The sequence below is a fragment of the Geotrypetes seraphini genome, chromosome 4 (genome assembly GCF_902459505.1).
Source record: "Geotrypetes seraphini chromosome 4, aGeoSer1.1, whole genome shotgun sequence".
Taxonomy (NCBI): domain Eukaryota; kingdom Metazoa; phylum Chordata; class Amphibia; order Gymnophiona; family Dermophiidae; genus Geotrypetes; species Geotrypetes seraphini.
This window is the reverse complement of record NC_047087.1, coordinates 55517501-55533015: the sequence shown is the minus strand read 5'-3', so window position 1 is coordinate 55533015 and position 15515 is coordinate 55517501. Positions and strand designations below refer to the sequence as shown.

At 40.4% G+C, this 15515-nt stretch overlaps 1 protein-coding gene and 1 long non-coding RNA gene across 9 annotated transcripts in view; one reads left to right on the top strand and one right to left on the bottom strand.

Moving 5' to 3' along the window:
* The window catches only part of LOC117359789, a 30406-nt gene extending 17324 nt beyond the window's left edge, over positions 1–13082 (bottom strand). The window contains exons 1-2 of one of the 2 annotated variants that reach the window (XR_004539301.1): positions 12305–13082; positions 11657–11800 (exon numbers count right to left, since the gene is read on the bottom strand). This is a non-coding gene — a long non-coding RNA (uncharacterized LOC117359789). The remainder of the gene's footprint in view (positions 1–11656; positions 11801–12304) is intronic. The other variant, XR_004539302.1, reaches the window with a different exon arrangement.
* Positions 10642–15515, top strand: part of SALL1 (spalt like transcription factor 1) — a 25094-nt gene continuing 20220 nt past the window's right edge. The window contains exons 1-2 of one of the 7 annotated variants that reach the window (XM_033943026.1): positions 10643–10660; positions 11495–11584. In XM_033943026.1, the coding sequence (XP_033798917.1) occupies positions 11512–11584 (73 nt within the window). In that variant the 5' untranslated portion in view covers positions 10643–10660; positions 11495–11511. The other 6 variants (XM_033943025.1, XM_033943027.1, XM_033943031.1 and 3 more) reach the window with 6 other exon arrangements.

Below are 15515 nucleotides of genomic sequence, written 5' to 3'. Positions count from 1 at the left end.
TCTACACAAAAGTGGAAGTAAGGAAGAAGTAGGGAATTACAGGCCAGTAAGTCTGACTTCTGTGGTAAGCAAATTAATGGAAACACTTTTAAAATAGAAAATGGTAAAGTTTCTAGAATCTGGTGGATTACAGGACCAGAGGTAACATGGATTCATTAAAGGTAGGTCTTGTCAGATAAATCTGATCAATTTTTTTTGACTGGGTGACCAGAGAACTGGTAGAGGGAGTGTGCTAGATGTAGTGTATTTAGATTTTAGCAAAGCCTTTGACAGTGTTCCATACAAACGTCTAATAAATAAGCTGAGTACCCTTGGGATGGGCCCCAAAGTGACAGGCTGGGTCATGAACTGGTTGAGTGGAAGACGACAGAGGGTAGTGGTTAATGGAGATCACTCTGAGGAAAAGGATGTTACCCGTGGTGTGCTTTAAGGTTCTGTTCTTGGGCCTGTTCTTTTAAACATTTTTATAAGCAACTAGCTGATTACCCGGCATTGCCAGGATATTTATTTATCCCAAAATGTCCCACCCAACACATGTCTCTCCCCCCCCCCCCCCATGTCCCATAGGAATGTCCCTCGCTATGGGGACATTCCTATGTCTTAAACGGCATCAGGAGTGACAGTTTTCATCTCAGCAAGCACAAAAACTATGGAGTAGACACTAATATCTGTAGTTTTTGAAAAAAATTTTATGTCAATCTCTTCCCACCCCCACAGTATTTTCCCCCAGATAGTAAGTAATATGTATACTAAGTTTGGTTAAAATCTGTCCATGCATTTCAGAGTTATACTGGAACGTTGACCGGATATAAATTCCCTTGGGTTTTGGTTTACATTCACTTGAGGTTTAACATCATACAAATTTTCAGTTTTCACTTTCTGCTAGTTTAGGCTTCACCACACCACAGCTGCACTTCCTTATATACTGTTGATTGTGACATAATTCTCACTGTGTGACATCATTCCCCCAGCTTCACACAATTGGTCCATCTATATACCGGTATTTAAAATTGGATGTATCTTTATGTGTGAACCCTTTCCCACCCCCACAGTGTTTGTTCCCAGATAGTAAGTGATATGTATACCACGTTTGGTTGAAATCTGTCCATGCGTTTCAGAGTTATGCTGGAACATACATACATCTGATTTTATATATTGCTGAAGGGCTGTCAAGTAAGATTTGCCTCTTTGCAGATGATACTAAAATCTGCAAAAGAGTAGACACCCCAAATGGTGTGACTAACATGAAGAAAGACCCAGCAAAGCTTGAAGAAGAGTCTGACATTTGGCAGCTAAAACTTAATGCTAAGAAATACAAGGTCATACATTTGGGCTGCAAAAACCCAAAAGGGGTAAAGAACTTATGTACATGACAGAAGAGTGGACTTGGGTATGATTGCATGTGATGATCTTAAGGTGGCCAAACAGGTTGAAAAGGTGATGGTGAAAGCTAGATGGATGCTAAGGTGCATAGGAAGAGGTATGGCCAGTAGAAAAAAGAGATATTGATGTCCCTGTATAAGACTCTGGTGAGACTTCATTTAGAATATTGTGTATAATTATGGAGACCGCACCTTTAAAAAGATATAAAAAGGATGGAGTCGGTCCAGAGGAAAGCTACTAAAATGGTATAGAGGGTTATATAACAGGTCTGGACCTGATGGGCCACTGCGTGAGCAGACTGCTGGGCATGATGAACCTCTGGTCTGACCAAGCAGAGGCACTGCTTATGTTCTTATGTATACTTTGGAGGAAAGGCGGGAGAGGTGAGATATGATAGAGACGTTTAAATACCTACGTGGCATAAATGTGCATGAGTCGAGTCTTTTTCATTTGAACAGAAGCTCTGGAATGAGAGGGCATAGGATGAAGTTGAGAGGTAATAAGCTCAGGAGTAATCTATGGAAATACCTTTTTTCACAGAAAGGGTGGTAGATGCATGGAACAGTATCCTAGAAGAAGTGGTGGAGACAGAGATTGTATCTGAATTCAAAAAGGTATATGGGATCTCTTAGAGAGAGGAAGAGATAATGGTTACTGCGGATGGGCAGACTAGATAAGCCATTTGGCCTTTATCTACCATCATGTTTCTATGTTTCTATGATGCACCGGGGAGGGGAATGCCCATCATTTAGGAATGGTGGGCCAGAAGCAGGAGCCTCAGAGCAAGCTGCCTGCTTCTAACTTTTTTAAAAGGTATGGAAAGGTTTGTGGGGAGGTTCTGGGGGGGCATTCAGTGGCAGGAGGGAGTGGGCATCCCTCTTGCCATTTTGGGGTGGTTCAGGAGGGAACAGTAGCTGGGGGGTGCCAGATGCAGGGGGAGGCATGTCGTGGGGGTGTTCTGCATTGCATTGCAAAACATCTGTGCCACTGAAAAAAATGAAAACAAAAAATACCAATGGTTTTTCTGATTGTTAAAACTCTTTTTTTTGGGGGGGGGGAGGGGGAAATAGCCAAGCGATATTAGTGCACCAATCACTTGGCTACTTTGCATGGGGTTTTAGCTAATTTACATGGCTGGATTGGAAAATGGGCAATCGAGTGGTACAGCACGCAGTGGGCTGTTTTGTGCATCGGGTCGGTAAAAGCGGACATCGCTAAAGCTGTAAAAACAGGTTTAGCGATGATTGCTAACTTTAGTGCATCTAGCCCTAAATCTCCCATTGCCCCAGGTACATTAGTGTGAGCCCACTGGGGCAGATAAGGAAAAATGCTTGAGTACCTGAACATAAACCACTTAGGCCCTCTCTTACAAAGGCGCGCTAAGCATTTTAGCGTGGATTTAGTGCACGCTAAATCAATGTGCGCACTAACTGCTAATGCGTCCATAGGATAATATGCATGCATTAGCATTTAGTGTGTGTTTAGCACATGCTAATATTTAGCACGTGCTAAAAAGCTTAGCGCACCTTTGTAAAAGGGGGTAAGTCTATAAGTGGTATATAAATAAATATTCCTGCTTTATGGAGTAATGCTGAATTGTCCTGATTGTTTGTATGGTCATTTTTAGCCAACATTCATTGCAGAAAACTTTCAAGTGGAAGCCATATGCTGTGTGGAAAAATCAACACCTCCGGTAGGCTACCTTTGGTTGCATATTTTTCACCTATTTGTGCACAGGACTGGTGGGGAAGAAGAGAACAAGTAATTTACATATGACATGTAGGTAAATGCATCCAGAAAGCAGAAGCATGGCAGTAGCACCCTAGTGGTGGTCTGTTTTAAAAAAGAAAAAAGGTAGTCATCATAAAAGGGGTGTGTCTTTTGCTCCAAAATACAACAGGACAAAGTAAAAATCAAGAGCAAGACCACAAGACAAAACTTTTAGGCAAAGAAACAAACGGCCTCATCCTTTCAATCAAGTTTATTAATTTTTGATATCCCACAAATTGTGTAACAGCTAAGCGGCTTACATAAAATATATATACAAATAATTTAAAAAAATTTAAAAAAACATTAAAACAACAAAATAGCTATAAAACAATATATAACACAGGAGGATAAGGGAAGAAATACAATTTATAATAGAAAAGTATAGGGGAAGGATAGCGCATGTGGTATAGGGATAATCTGTGCTTCATCTGATGAGATTGATATTACAGATGATAGAAATGATGCTTATAAAAAAGCTTTGGAAAATATAAAAGTTTTGAGATCTTTCTTAAAATTTGTACAGAAGTCTGAAGTTACTAGGAAGAGTGTTCCATAATTCTGGACCCTGAACGGAAAATATTGAGTTACGTATTGAAACAAGAAATATTTCTCCAAAAGTGGGAACTACTAAGCGATTGTGATTTAGGGATCTTAGAGTTCGAGATGGAGTGTACTGAGAAATAATAGTATGTCTCTGCATGTATCAATAATTTTTTTTATTATAACCATGGCTGAATTATTTTAACTATACATACATGTAACAACAGCAGAGTCAGTAGACTGCAATGCTGGGGAGTGTGTGGTGCAGTGGTTAGAGCTACAGCCTTAGCATGCTGAGGTTGTGGGTTCAAATCCCTCACTGCTCCTTGGGACCCTGGGCAAGTCACTTAGTCCCTTCATTTCCCCAGGTACACTAGATAGAGTTTGAGCCCGCTGGGACAGATAGGGAAAGATGATAAAGTACAGAAACTGAATGTAAACCACTTAGGATATAAGTGGTATATATATTTTAAAAAGCATACAAATTATTGGACGAGGATTGATAAGCACTCACCAAACAGCTGTTTTATTTCAGAAAGAAGCACTAGTAAGAACCACTTATGTTTTAAGCAAGTTTGTGGTTTCTAATATTATTCCCCCCCTTTTACTAAACCACTATAGCATGTTTTAGTGCAGGGAGCTGCGTTGAATGCTCCATGCTGCCCCCGACGCTCCTAGAGTTCCTATGAGCGTCGGGAGAAGCGCGGAGCATTCAGCATGGCTCCCTGCGCTAATAACCGCTATCATGGTTTAGTAAAAGGGGGTGATTTTGCACATATTAACAAAAACCGATGGGCTGCTGTCACAGCTATTATTGTAGCGATTTCAAAAAGTCGAGCCATTCTCAAAAAAATCCACGCATGCAAATGAGATTGGCAGAGAGTAGCAAAGGTTCACTAAATGTACAAAAGTCGCTGGTGATAGTTATCAGCACATGTGCAGAATACACCACGAAAAGCAACGCTGTAAGCACGCATATTGCATGCGTGCCTTATTTGAGCATAATATATGCTTACGCCATAGGTGCACGACACATGCGGCTGTAGCCGTAGGGCACTCATGTCGCAATAACAGATAAAAACTACTATAATTCATGTAAAACTTGTAATTTGTTTTTGTCAAATTTTATCCTGAACCATAACTAGAAACACAGCTATAATGCATATGCTCAAAAAATGTGTTTTTGTCCCCCCCCAAAAAAAAGACTATAATTTATGTGATTCATGCAATTTTTTTTTTGTTTAATTAACCACAAACAATACACACACAGAGATGCGCTTTTCACACAGTACCGGCACCCTCAGACCACTCACTGATTTTTGCTCACCAAAAGCCGACGTTGCGCTTGGAGAATCTCTCAGTGAGATTGAGGAATCCACCAGAATGCTCATTTAAATACTGACGAGTTCATTTGCATGGCAGAACTGGAGACTGCTAAGAAGCTCGGAAAAGACCACAGTAAGCAATTTTGATAATCCACAGCTAAAACACATGCACGCTAAACCAGCTGGAACCAGTTTAGTGACCGCGTTAAAGGCAACCTTAAGTTTTGAGAATCTGGCCCTGTGTTCCTGCCACAAAACAGCCAATGGTTTGAGATCACATGCACCCCCAATAGTGTCCATTGATTCAACCATAATGGTAAATGTTTGATGAGGCTAGAGGCAACTGATAGAGCCAGTGGAGTACCTAGGGTATGTGACACCCGGGGCCCATTGTTTTTTGACACCCTTGCCATCATTTTTGACACCCCTCAATGTAAAAAAAAAATATTTTTAGTAATGTTTCCCCAGGTGCAAGCCTTGGAGTCATGGTCTGGGAACTTCCCTTCTCATGGCCCAGTGCCAAGGCTCTGGATAGTCCCGCGGCCCAACATGTTCCCAGCCTTCTCTCCTGTCCTATGGCCTTTTACCTTCCGTGAAGCTGAAAAAACTGCCAGCCTCAGCAGTGATTCAGCTACGTCACCCGCAGCTCCCCTTTCTGCTTTCTGTGTCTGCCTCTGCAGCAATCCACCTGGGCGGAAACAGGAAGTTGCATCATTGACAGACGCAGAAATCAGGAAAGGGAGCTGCGGGCGATGTTGCTGAATCACTGCCGAGGCCGGCAGTTTTTCAACTTCACAAAAGGTAAAGGGTCATCGGACAGGAAAGAAGGTTGGGAACATGCTGGGACTACCCAGAACTTTGGGACCGGGCCGTGAGAAGGAAAGTTCCCGGACCATGACTCCAAGGCCGGGAATTCCCCCCCCCCCTCATGGCTTGCACCTGGGCGGATGCACCCCCCACCCTCCTCCTTGGTACACCACTGGATAGAGCCACTTCCAGAATGATAACAATAAGGATAATTTAACAGATTTTTAGGTATGTTACCACATTCACAGAGGACCTGATACTGCCAACATACATTAAAGTAAGATCAGCAGGAGAGGAGATTCATAACAGCGGCCTGCTGACAGGATGCAGTTTCACATGCCTAAAGCCAACATGCCCAAGGGGAGGACTGGCTGCCCCATGAAGGGCTATCAGACTTTTCTCCCCTCTGCAGGATATTCCAATTCCACCGACTCTTGGTTTTGTGCTACAAGAAAATGCAATTGCACATGTTTTTCTATTACCCTTTTCCTTTCATCATTTTAAAATTCACTTCCTATTAAGCATAAAGAAGCACCATGAAGCAACAAACTTTGCTGCCATGCAGTAGTTTGCATTTTAGGAGGAGGAGACAGCTAAAGTAATCAGTCGAGCTAAATAGCGCGTGCGAGTCTTAGGACTCCTTTTACTAAGCTGCGATAGCGTTTTTAGCGCACGCAGGATTTTAGCGTGCGCTAAACTCACACTACGCGGCTAGAACACCAGCTCAATGGCTGAATTGCCCCGTGCGCTAGACCTTAACGCCAGCTGGCGTTAGTTCCAGCCACGTAGCGCGAGTTTAAGCACGCGCTAAAACCCTGCGTGCGCTAAAAAATCGCTATTGCAGCTTAGTAAAAGGAGTCCCCTAGAGCAGCAACTGAAGATGTGCGAGCCTTGGCAACTTCCACAGTTTCTGAGCTAAATGATATTCTTTTAAGTGTTAATCGAACTGCCAACTAATCCTTTGGAAAGGCACCTGAAAATAAAGCTAAAACGTGCCTGTTTCTTAGTGACACGTCCTAAAACCAAACTATAAGTGGCGATTTAAATTTACAAACCAAGCAAACGCAGTGAAATATTTAGTAGTAAGGACAAATTTAAATGGGGGGGAGGGGGATTTGCCATAGCAGCGTTCTAAGGTGTTGAAAGACACAAGGCTTAGTACTTCTTTTTTCTTTGCCAATCAGGAACTAAACCGTAACTTTAGCCAGAAGATATGCTTATGCTAGCATTTATGTGTAATTTATTTTATCGTTCTCGTGTATTTTTTTTTTTTTTTTGCTGTTTTAATAAAAGCCTTATGGAAAATCGAAGTGAAACCGTTTTTTAGGCACCCGGTTAATAAATTTAACCGGGGAACAAGCAACGGATGCATTTTATTTTGTAAAACTTTACCACTAGCAAGGAAAGATTATTTTCGCTACTTTGCTAACTTCTGATTCATCTTAAGCTGAGGGGACGGTCTTTAAGGGGCGCTTTGTGTAATAAAGGAAAATCGTATATTTAACGTCCCAGTTTCAGGACCAAGCAAACACCTCTCAAATGAACAGATTAGAAAGCTATGGACAAGTTCTGATTGATTGCTCGGATTGATTTTATTACTTTCCCTCTTGGTAGGAGTGACAGCTGTAAATTCCCCGCTAATCATTTTTGAAGCACTTTCATCAGTGAACTCTGAAAGGACATTTCTAGCTAGTGTAAAAATGTGTTGGTCAGCAGGTCAAAGGGAAGGCAGCGAGTGTAGACGGAGGCAATCGTGTTAAACAATTTCACCTTGGCTGGTTACCACATTAGTCATTTTTTACCAGATTTTCCCCTCTGGTCTTCTCGAACAGGCTCCATTAGTTCGGTGCTATTTAGAGTTGTGCCTTTAGCTCCCACCAATTGCTTATGATTCAATTAGGTGGCCCAAAAGCTGTTTGTGAGAAATGATCAATTATCGGTTGTCAGTAATAACGCAGGATTAAATTCAGGCTCTCTTTTCTGAGTATCGATCATGAAGAAATACATTTTAAAAGAATCTGATAGCAAATGCCCACTTGATCATGCCATCACTGGGTCTTAAAGCCTCCTATTCAGTCCAGTACACGACGCACTGTTGATATTGAGGGAACATTATCATGACAGTATCACCAGAGGGCAGAGATCTTCTTAAAAACAATGCGTGCATATGTATACAGGTAAGCATGTTTGGGAAAAGTAACAGCAAGCAGCATTTTTCAGAAAGACTTTCAAATTCCGGATTTACTGCTGGACGTTTTTAAAGACTCAGCAGGGAAATATGTATACTTTAAATCCTGAATCATTTATGTATATAAAAGTCGACATCTGACACTGGCATTTTTTAAAAAAATATAGACTGACCATTCCAATGTGTGGTGTTTAATGATTACTAAAAGGTCTCGTCAATCTTCATATCCAACTCTTGATAAGAGCAAAAGTCGGCTCCCTTATTTGAATAGTTCATTTCTGAGGTTAAAGGTGATTTTTTTTTTTTTTTTTGTCAGTTTGTTTCAGTAATGAGGGCAATAAAGTGTGCATCCAACATGTCTAGATGAGACTTGTGCTGGCACTTTAAGGAAAATAGGACACCCTTTGGATTTCTTCTCCCCCAGAACGTTGCTTAAGACCGAGTTTAACCATGGGGCTGTGCAAGTTTTAACCCTGGTGAGTGTGAAGCCCGTTCTGGGAAATTGCAAATCTTTAGTAACAGCAATCCAGTCTGTTTGTGTGTGTGGCGTCTCATTTAAACTATCTCTCACCCGAGTGAACTGCAAATCATCCCCTGTTTACAATCTCGCCTCTCTGCTCATCGTAATGAATTACAGATCGATTCTCGCTTTTCCAAGCCCAGGCTTCATTTGCATCCAATAACTTTTTTTTTTTTTTTTTAGATCTCGGATCTCATCTTAGAGGGATCACTGAGGAAAGGGGATCGTGACAGCCATTATGGGGCACTGGGAGGGGTGGAAACAGCCGCAAACAGATCTAAGCATTTGCTTGGTAAACAGTGGTAACTTCTGGAGGAAACAATGACATTTAATAGATGTATTGCTATCAACAAAGACCAATTCTTGGCGAAACATCTTCCCACCCCCACGGAAAAAGAGAGAGAATCCAGACATTTTAAATGCTTTACAGAAAAGTGCCTAGAAACAGAAAAAAAATGAATTAAAATTATTTTCAGACTTCTTAAATAAAACATATGAATAACTGTAAAAGTACACTACATAACAAGGGTGTTACTATGTTAAATAATAATTGAACTGCATACGTAGAAAATGGTTTACAAGGCTGTTTATAAGATAAACTTGATATAATCTTTGAATCATTACGTAAAATGGTACATATATTCTGCAGAGGATAGATAGATAGATATATAGATAATAGCAGTGTATCACTGCAAGGGGGTTGACAACAAGCTCAGACTATATCCATCTCTGCCGAATGAGCTCTTTAAATATTCAGTGAAAAATAATGGCATGTGAAGTACCAGTATAGAAACATTATTATCACCATCCTTCAAGATCATCCCCACTGCTAGCTGTGTTTGACTTTTTTTTTTTTTTAATCAAAAACTACTGTACAAAAACTCTGCCGGGAAAATAATTTCATTTGGAAGGGCTAATTTGAAAAAGGCGACTAAATATTAGGCTGGAGTTTGTTAGAGCTCGTTTTCCCGTTTTGGTAAACATTTGCAGGAGTGGAGCGCTGACAGGGAGAGAGCATCGAGCTATAGAGTCCGCTTGGCGAGAGTCTATAGCTGCAGCAACCTAATTTGAAATTGAAATCAGTTTTATTTGGGTTTGCAGTGCGCTGTTTGCTCACACTGATACCGAGACAAATACTCTAAAATCAAAAGAAACAATTTGTCAGGGAGGAGCCGCTGTTGCAATGGAAGAAAAAAAAAAAAGTCTTATGAATCTATATCTATCTAATATCTCTATATATTTATCCATACATAAAATATATATATGTCCATCCTGTTCAGTTGCAGTATTTGCTAACAACATGCAATAAAACAACTGCTATGAATTCATAAGGGCTTTGGCAAAATACAAATGGTAATGTAATGAAGAGAAATTCCTAACCAGCATATTTTGTTTGTAAGAAGTTACATAATATATTATGATTTCAATGGACTGGACATTGTATTTTAGCATAGTATATCTATAGATGCGCATTATATACCTAAGTTGAATATTACAGACTTACCAAAGTGTGATTGTATTGTATAATACAATGTGTTAATGTATAATGTACTGTATGGACAGCACATAATACTCCTACATTGCATGCTTCTATACATTTTGCTTTTTCTTCTTTTTTTTTCTTTTTAACTAATGTGTCAGCACTTTCACAAACAACAATGCAAGCAAAATTCTTTTCAAATATAATACCAATAACTAATAGGTAAATTTTCTTTTGTCAACCGGTATCGGAGGGGGAAAGAGAGCACGCAACGCGTCCGGAAATAAAAGACGCTTTTTTAGCAGCAAACTGTTTAGCAAGTCAGTCTTTTTTTTTTTTTTTTTTTTTGTTAGGTGAAGTGCAGGGAGTAGTAGGAAGTGAAGTGCTTGAGTTGATGAGCGTATAAAGTTAGTCTGGCGGACTTCCCGTCGGCTGTCTCCCTCCGCCGCCCTGGGCAGCAGACCCTGCCCGGGATTAGAGGCTCTCGCCGCCATCCAACCAGAACTGCGCTGCCAGCGTTCTGATTGACGCGACCGACAGCCAATTGAGGCGCTGGGCGGTGCCTCGGGCTTTTTTTTTTTTTTTTTTTCCTGCCAGCTACTGGAGCATAATACCTTTGCCGATTAAGTCCTGGGAATGAGTGCGAGGTAAACCTCTGCAGTGGGGGGATTCCCCCTGTTCTCTTTTTTAACATCCGGTCCGCTATGTATGGCGATGAAAGCCAGGGAAGAGGGCAGTCTGGAAATTAGATCAGACCCTTAAAACGGGTAAATGGAACACAGCCAAAAGCCAGTAGCAGCTTGGGGGAAAGTTGCAGCTGACAACAGTAATAAGTGCTGCAACTTGTTTCAGAGCCGAGTTGCAGGGACCAAACAAGAGCAACAACAAAAAAACGTCCAGTAGGTTTGAGATTTGTTGGGTTGTTTGTTTTGCTTTTTTTTTTTTTTGGCTATTTGTTTCTTTCCTCGTCTGGGAATATCTTATTTTAGTCTGTAAGGGATTTAAAAAAAAATCTTCCTTAAAACTTAAAAGTGTATCTCAGCAGCCCGCTGAATAGACGATCTGACCTTTCCTCCTCTTAACATGGATTTTCTTGAAAAGCGCTGGGCACCAGCAAAGATCCTTTAAAAAACATTCCTATAGTAACGAAGGATGGCGTGATAGTCCCAGCTGGTTGCTAAGAGGGTTAAACTGTATCCAAACAGCCCTTGGAAATCCAGCCCTCCCTCAGCATGCATCGGCTCATTGGGCGGCGGCCGAGAGCGACGGGGCTCTCCAGCAAATCAGAGGCTAATTGATTAAGGAGAGCTGGTTTGAATAGAGCTGGCCATGTGCCAATCGCCTTTCAAAGAGCCCCTCTATGATTAATCGCAATGCATTATTGATAATCATAATTATAGCAGGACACATGCGCGGTGGAGGGGCTCGATTTCCGTAATTTTGAGAAGATTTTTTTTTAGTAATTTTTTATTCTGCCCCAGCTGATGTGTGAGCCAGCATGTCGCGGAGGAAGCAGGCGAAGCCTCAGCATTTCAAATCGGACTCTGATCTGGCCTTACCCGAGAGGAATGGTGAGTGTAATCTCAAAAATTAACCCCCCCCCCACCCCACCCCCCCAACATACAAACAAAATATGAACTTACCTATTTTTTTTTTCCCGGCTGCTTTTTCCCTCTTGCACTTCTTTTCCTGGCCGAAGGTTGGGATCTCCGGAGGAGTTTCAAGAAACACATTTTCAGCTAGTTTTCTGTAATTAAAGCCACCGAAGCGTCTGATGTAAAGAGCCTCTGGTTAGGAAAAGAAGAAGAGATAAAAGGTCATATGCACCCTGCTTAGGTCTTGCTGTGTACCGTGCTGCGTGGTGTGTTTTTGTGTCGCTGGCTTGTGCCACTCTTGGACCAAAAGAGTCACTTGGTGACCTTTTTTTTTTTAATATAATTATTTTATTTTTCCTCCCCTATCAATTTAGCTAATGCTCTTCGATGAGGGGAGGAGAGAGAGAGAACCTTACTTTTCTGTATGAAATAAGGCTGCATCTGCCTATACATTGCCGGATCGGTTATTCATCCTTTTTAACTTTCTTCTCCCTCCCTCCCTGTTAGGAGCACTGAGCATGAGTTGCAAGCTGTTATATTTTCTCTTTCGATCGGCATAGAAAAGCTTTGAAGATTATTTTTTTTTTTAATTGCTGTAGACTTCCCCCCAACCCCCAAAAAAATAAATAAATAAAAGCGAGTGAAGAGAAATAGGCACTGCCTTTTGTATTCCCATGGATTTGTCCCCCATCTGACCTAAAGGTCCTTGGAAACCTGCTTTCTTCGCGTGAGTGCTGAGCTGAGTGCTTGTGAAAGATGGAAAGGGAAACTGTCCCAGACTGTTCGGGCTGCTTTTGGTTGGGTACATTAAACTTGCTAGAAACTTCTCTCCGTGTCTCTTTTTTGATCTGAAAACATCGCAGGCCAGAGAGCATCTAAGAAATACGCAGCGCTTAAAAGTGTTGCCAGTTTTCCTGCTGGGATGGAATTGCAGTTCACCTTGTTAAAAAACAAAGTGAGGCCATTCGCCCATAGCTGTTCCAGGCACCTTTTCTCTGTAAACTTTAGCTTTAGATCCACATGTATTAGTAACGACTATGGAGCTATGGAGAAAGCAGTAGTCTCCCTCTGATCGCTTCCTTTTTGGCATGCAAGTTATGCAAATAGTGCAGCTGCGTCTCCGGACTTCTCGAGCTAGAGATTAATTTGGAAAGTAGGCAGGAACAGTTTGGTGGAGAGCAGAAGTCCAGAGACTTGCAAATCTGCTTTAAAAAAAAAAGAGCACTGTTTCGGGTGTTAATCTGCAAAGAGTAAGTCTGCAAGTGTAAAAGGCAGCAGCTAGAAAGATTTTGCTGGGATATCCATAGAATAATTTTTTATTTAGGAAAATGTGGGAATTGTAGCTCGCGGGCCATTGGAGACAGCCTGGCTGTCTTAATCTTTGATGGTTTTAGTTAGTTAAAACTTCTCCTTGAATCTTTGCTGCCTAGAGGGGCCCAGGATGCAGGAAGAGTTGGGAAAAAAAACTAATAACTTTTAGGGTGTTCTTTTTTTTTTTTTTTTTCCTCCTTCCGTTTTTGTTTTTGGTTTGTTTTTTTTCTGTAGTGGGGCTGGGTATGCTCTGATTGCACTCATCAGCCCTGAGGATAGGAAGCACCTTTGACTTCTGCAGATAACTTTTAAGAGGAGGTTTTTTTTTTTTTTTTTAAGGCTTTAACTCTTCCTCTCTCAAACACTCCGGGTTTCCAACCGAACAAATTGCTGGATGGTCAGGGAATTGGTGAGAGCTGACGTGCCAGTTTCCGATCTGAGTCATCGAGATGAGAAAAACCCTCCAGCTCCCTTTGCAATCAGCTCGCGGATTTGCCATTAACCCACAGCCAGCTCGACCTCTGGTTATAAATTAATCCAGGTCTTCAAAACTTTACTTTATTTTTTTAAATCATGCTACCCAGGGTCGAGATTGAGGTAGGTTTGGGGGATGGCTAAGGTAACCTAAGATACATGCTTTCATCTAGTTTTTTTTGGTTTGGTACACTTTTTGCCCAGTTTACTCGACCGGAGCCCCATCTCTCTCTATCCCTTGTCAGCCCTGATCTACCAGGCAAAATAAGAAGTTTGACATCGAAAACTTTTTATCCCAAGACACCGAGCAGGTGCTTAGCAAATGAGGTTTTGAGAAAAGCAAATGCCTTTTATTATATTTCTTGAGTTTGCTCATGAACAAATTTCCAATTTTGAAAGAAACAGGGAAACGTAAACTTTGTATTTGTCTGTGCGTGTAATTCCAGTTTGACTATGTAGTAAAGAATGTGTGTACCGTAGTCCGATTCTGTGGTGTTGGTGTTTAAGACGATGGTCCGTGTATTCCATGAAATACAGGTGGGAACTGGCAAGAGATTATCTGAGTTTTCACACTGAGGAGTACATTTGAATTTTAAGGCACTTTCTTTGTTAGCTTAGTTAGTTTGAGTTTCAAGCGATAAGGGAGAAGAAAACTAAAAGTGTGATTTAAATGCAAGCATAGGGCCCAAAACAGAGGCCGTTTTTAATTATTATTTCTACACCTCAGCTAGTTTCATTGTAACCTCCCCCGAACGCCACATACACAAACTTTCCGGATTGTAGGAGAGGTGTTCCATCAAGGCCTGTCTCCTGAGGATCTACATTTGAGACAATTTTTTTCATAATATATTCCTTAATACATTTTTTAAATATTTTCAAATATGAAGAAAACAACAACAACAACTTTGGAAAGCTATTTGACAGGTTGCTTTGTTCTTCCACAAGACACAAACATCTAATAATTATACTTTGATTAAATTATGACAGAAATGTAGACCATTGCATGGCATGGTGTGCATGATGGATGTTCTAAGCCACTCCAAGGACTAATTTAACTTTCAGATTTGTTAGCCTACTATTCCTGCGAAACCAGTAAATTATTAGATAACTTTATAAGAGACTTTGTTCCTTTGATTAATGGGTTTTGCAGACTGTTAAACATTCTTGAACAATAAACTTTGACAACATAGCCTTCAGGGTATGTTTTGTAAAGTATTGCATTTGTAGATAGTAATATTCATAAAAAAAAGCAAATTCCACAGCCCATCTTACAAAATTTGTATTAAGATCAGTGCAGTACATTGTGTAATTAATACATTAATGAGAGAGCATTTATTTTGAGACTTTTCACTCCTAAATAGGATGCATCTGTTTTTTTTAGTCTAGCCTCATTGTTTTACTTGAATGTACATACAGAAAAATGGTTGAATTAACTCAAGTTTCCAGGGTTTCAAAAGTGAAGTCTGAGTATTTTTCTTATTCTTTCAGCTAATGTAAAAGAACTGAAAATGTAACTAGATATTTTGTGGAAACATTGTCAGCTACACCATCCCCGCTGTGTGTGGCTTATATTGAAATCTAAAAAGATATTTTCTAGGGATAGCAAACTATGACAGGCTTATGTAAATCCACAATTAAGCATATATAAAATACACCATACATTTTGAGAGGGTATTTATTATGTAATGGTAATTAAAGGGGGAAGTTATCAAAGTGGACTACCATTAAAACATGATATTTCACTGTTAACCTAATTAAGTCTCATTCTATAAAATGGAACCTGTGCTAAAATTGCATGATTTGTGGTAAATAACTATTAATGGTAATTCCACTCCCTCCCAAAACCCTCCCCCCCCACAAAAAACCCAATCTCAATAACATGATGAAAGTGAATAATTTTTTTTCACTTCTTAAAATTTGGGCCTAACTCTAACAAAAGAATATTTTGGTGTACACTCTATTCATTTCATGGAGTCACTTTTTAATTTTTACTGAGTTAATAAATTTATCTGGGTTATTAATGTGAAGGCTTAAAAATGATGGTGACTACCAGCAGCAGGAATTATAATTAATTGCCCTGCATTACAAATTTATGTTTGGACCTGTTGCTGTTTGTGTAATT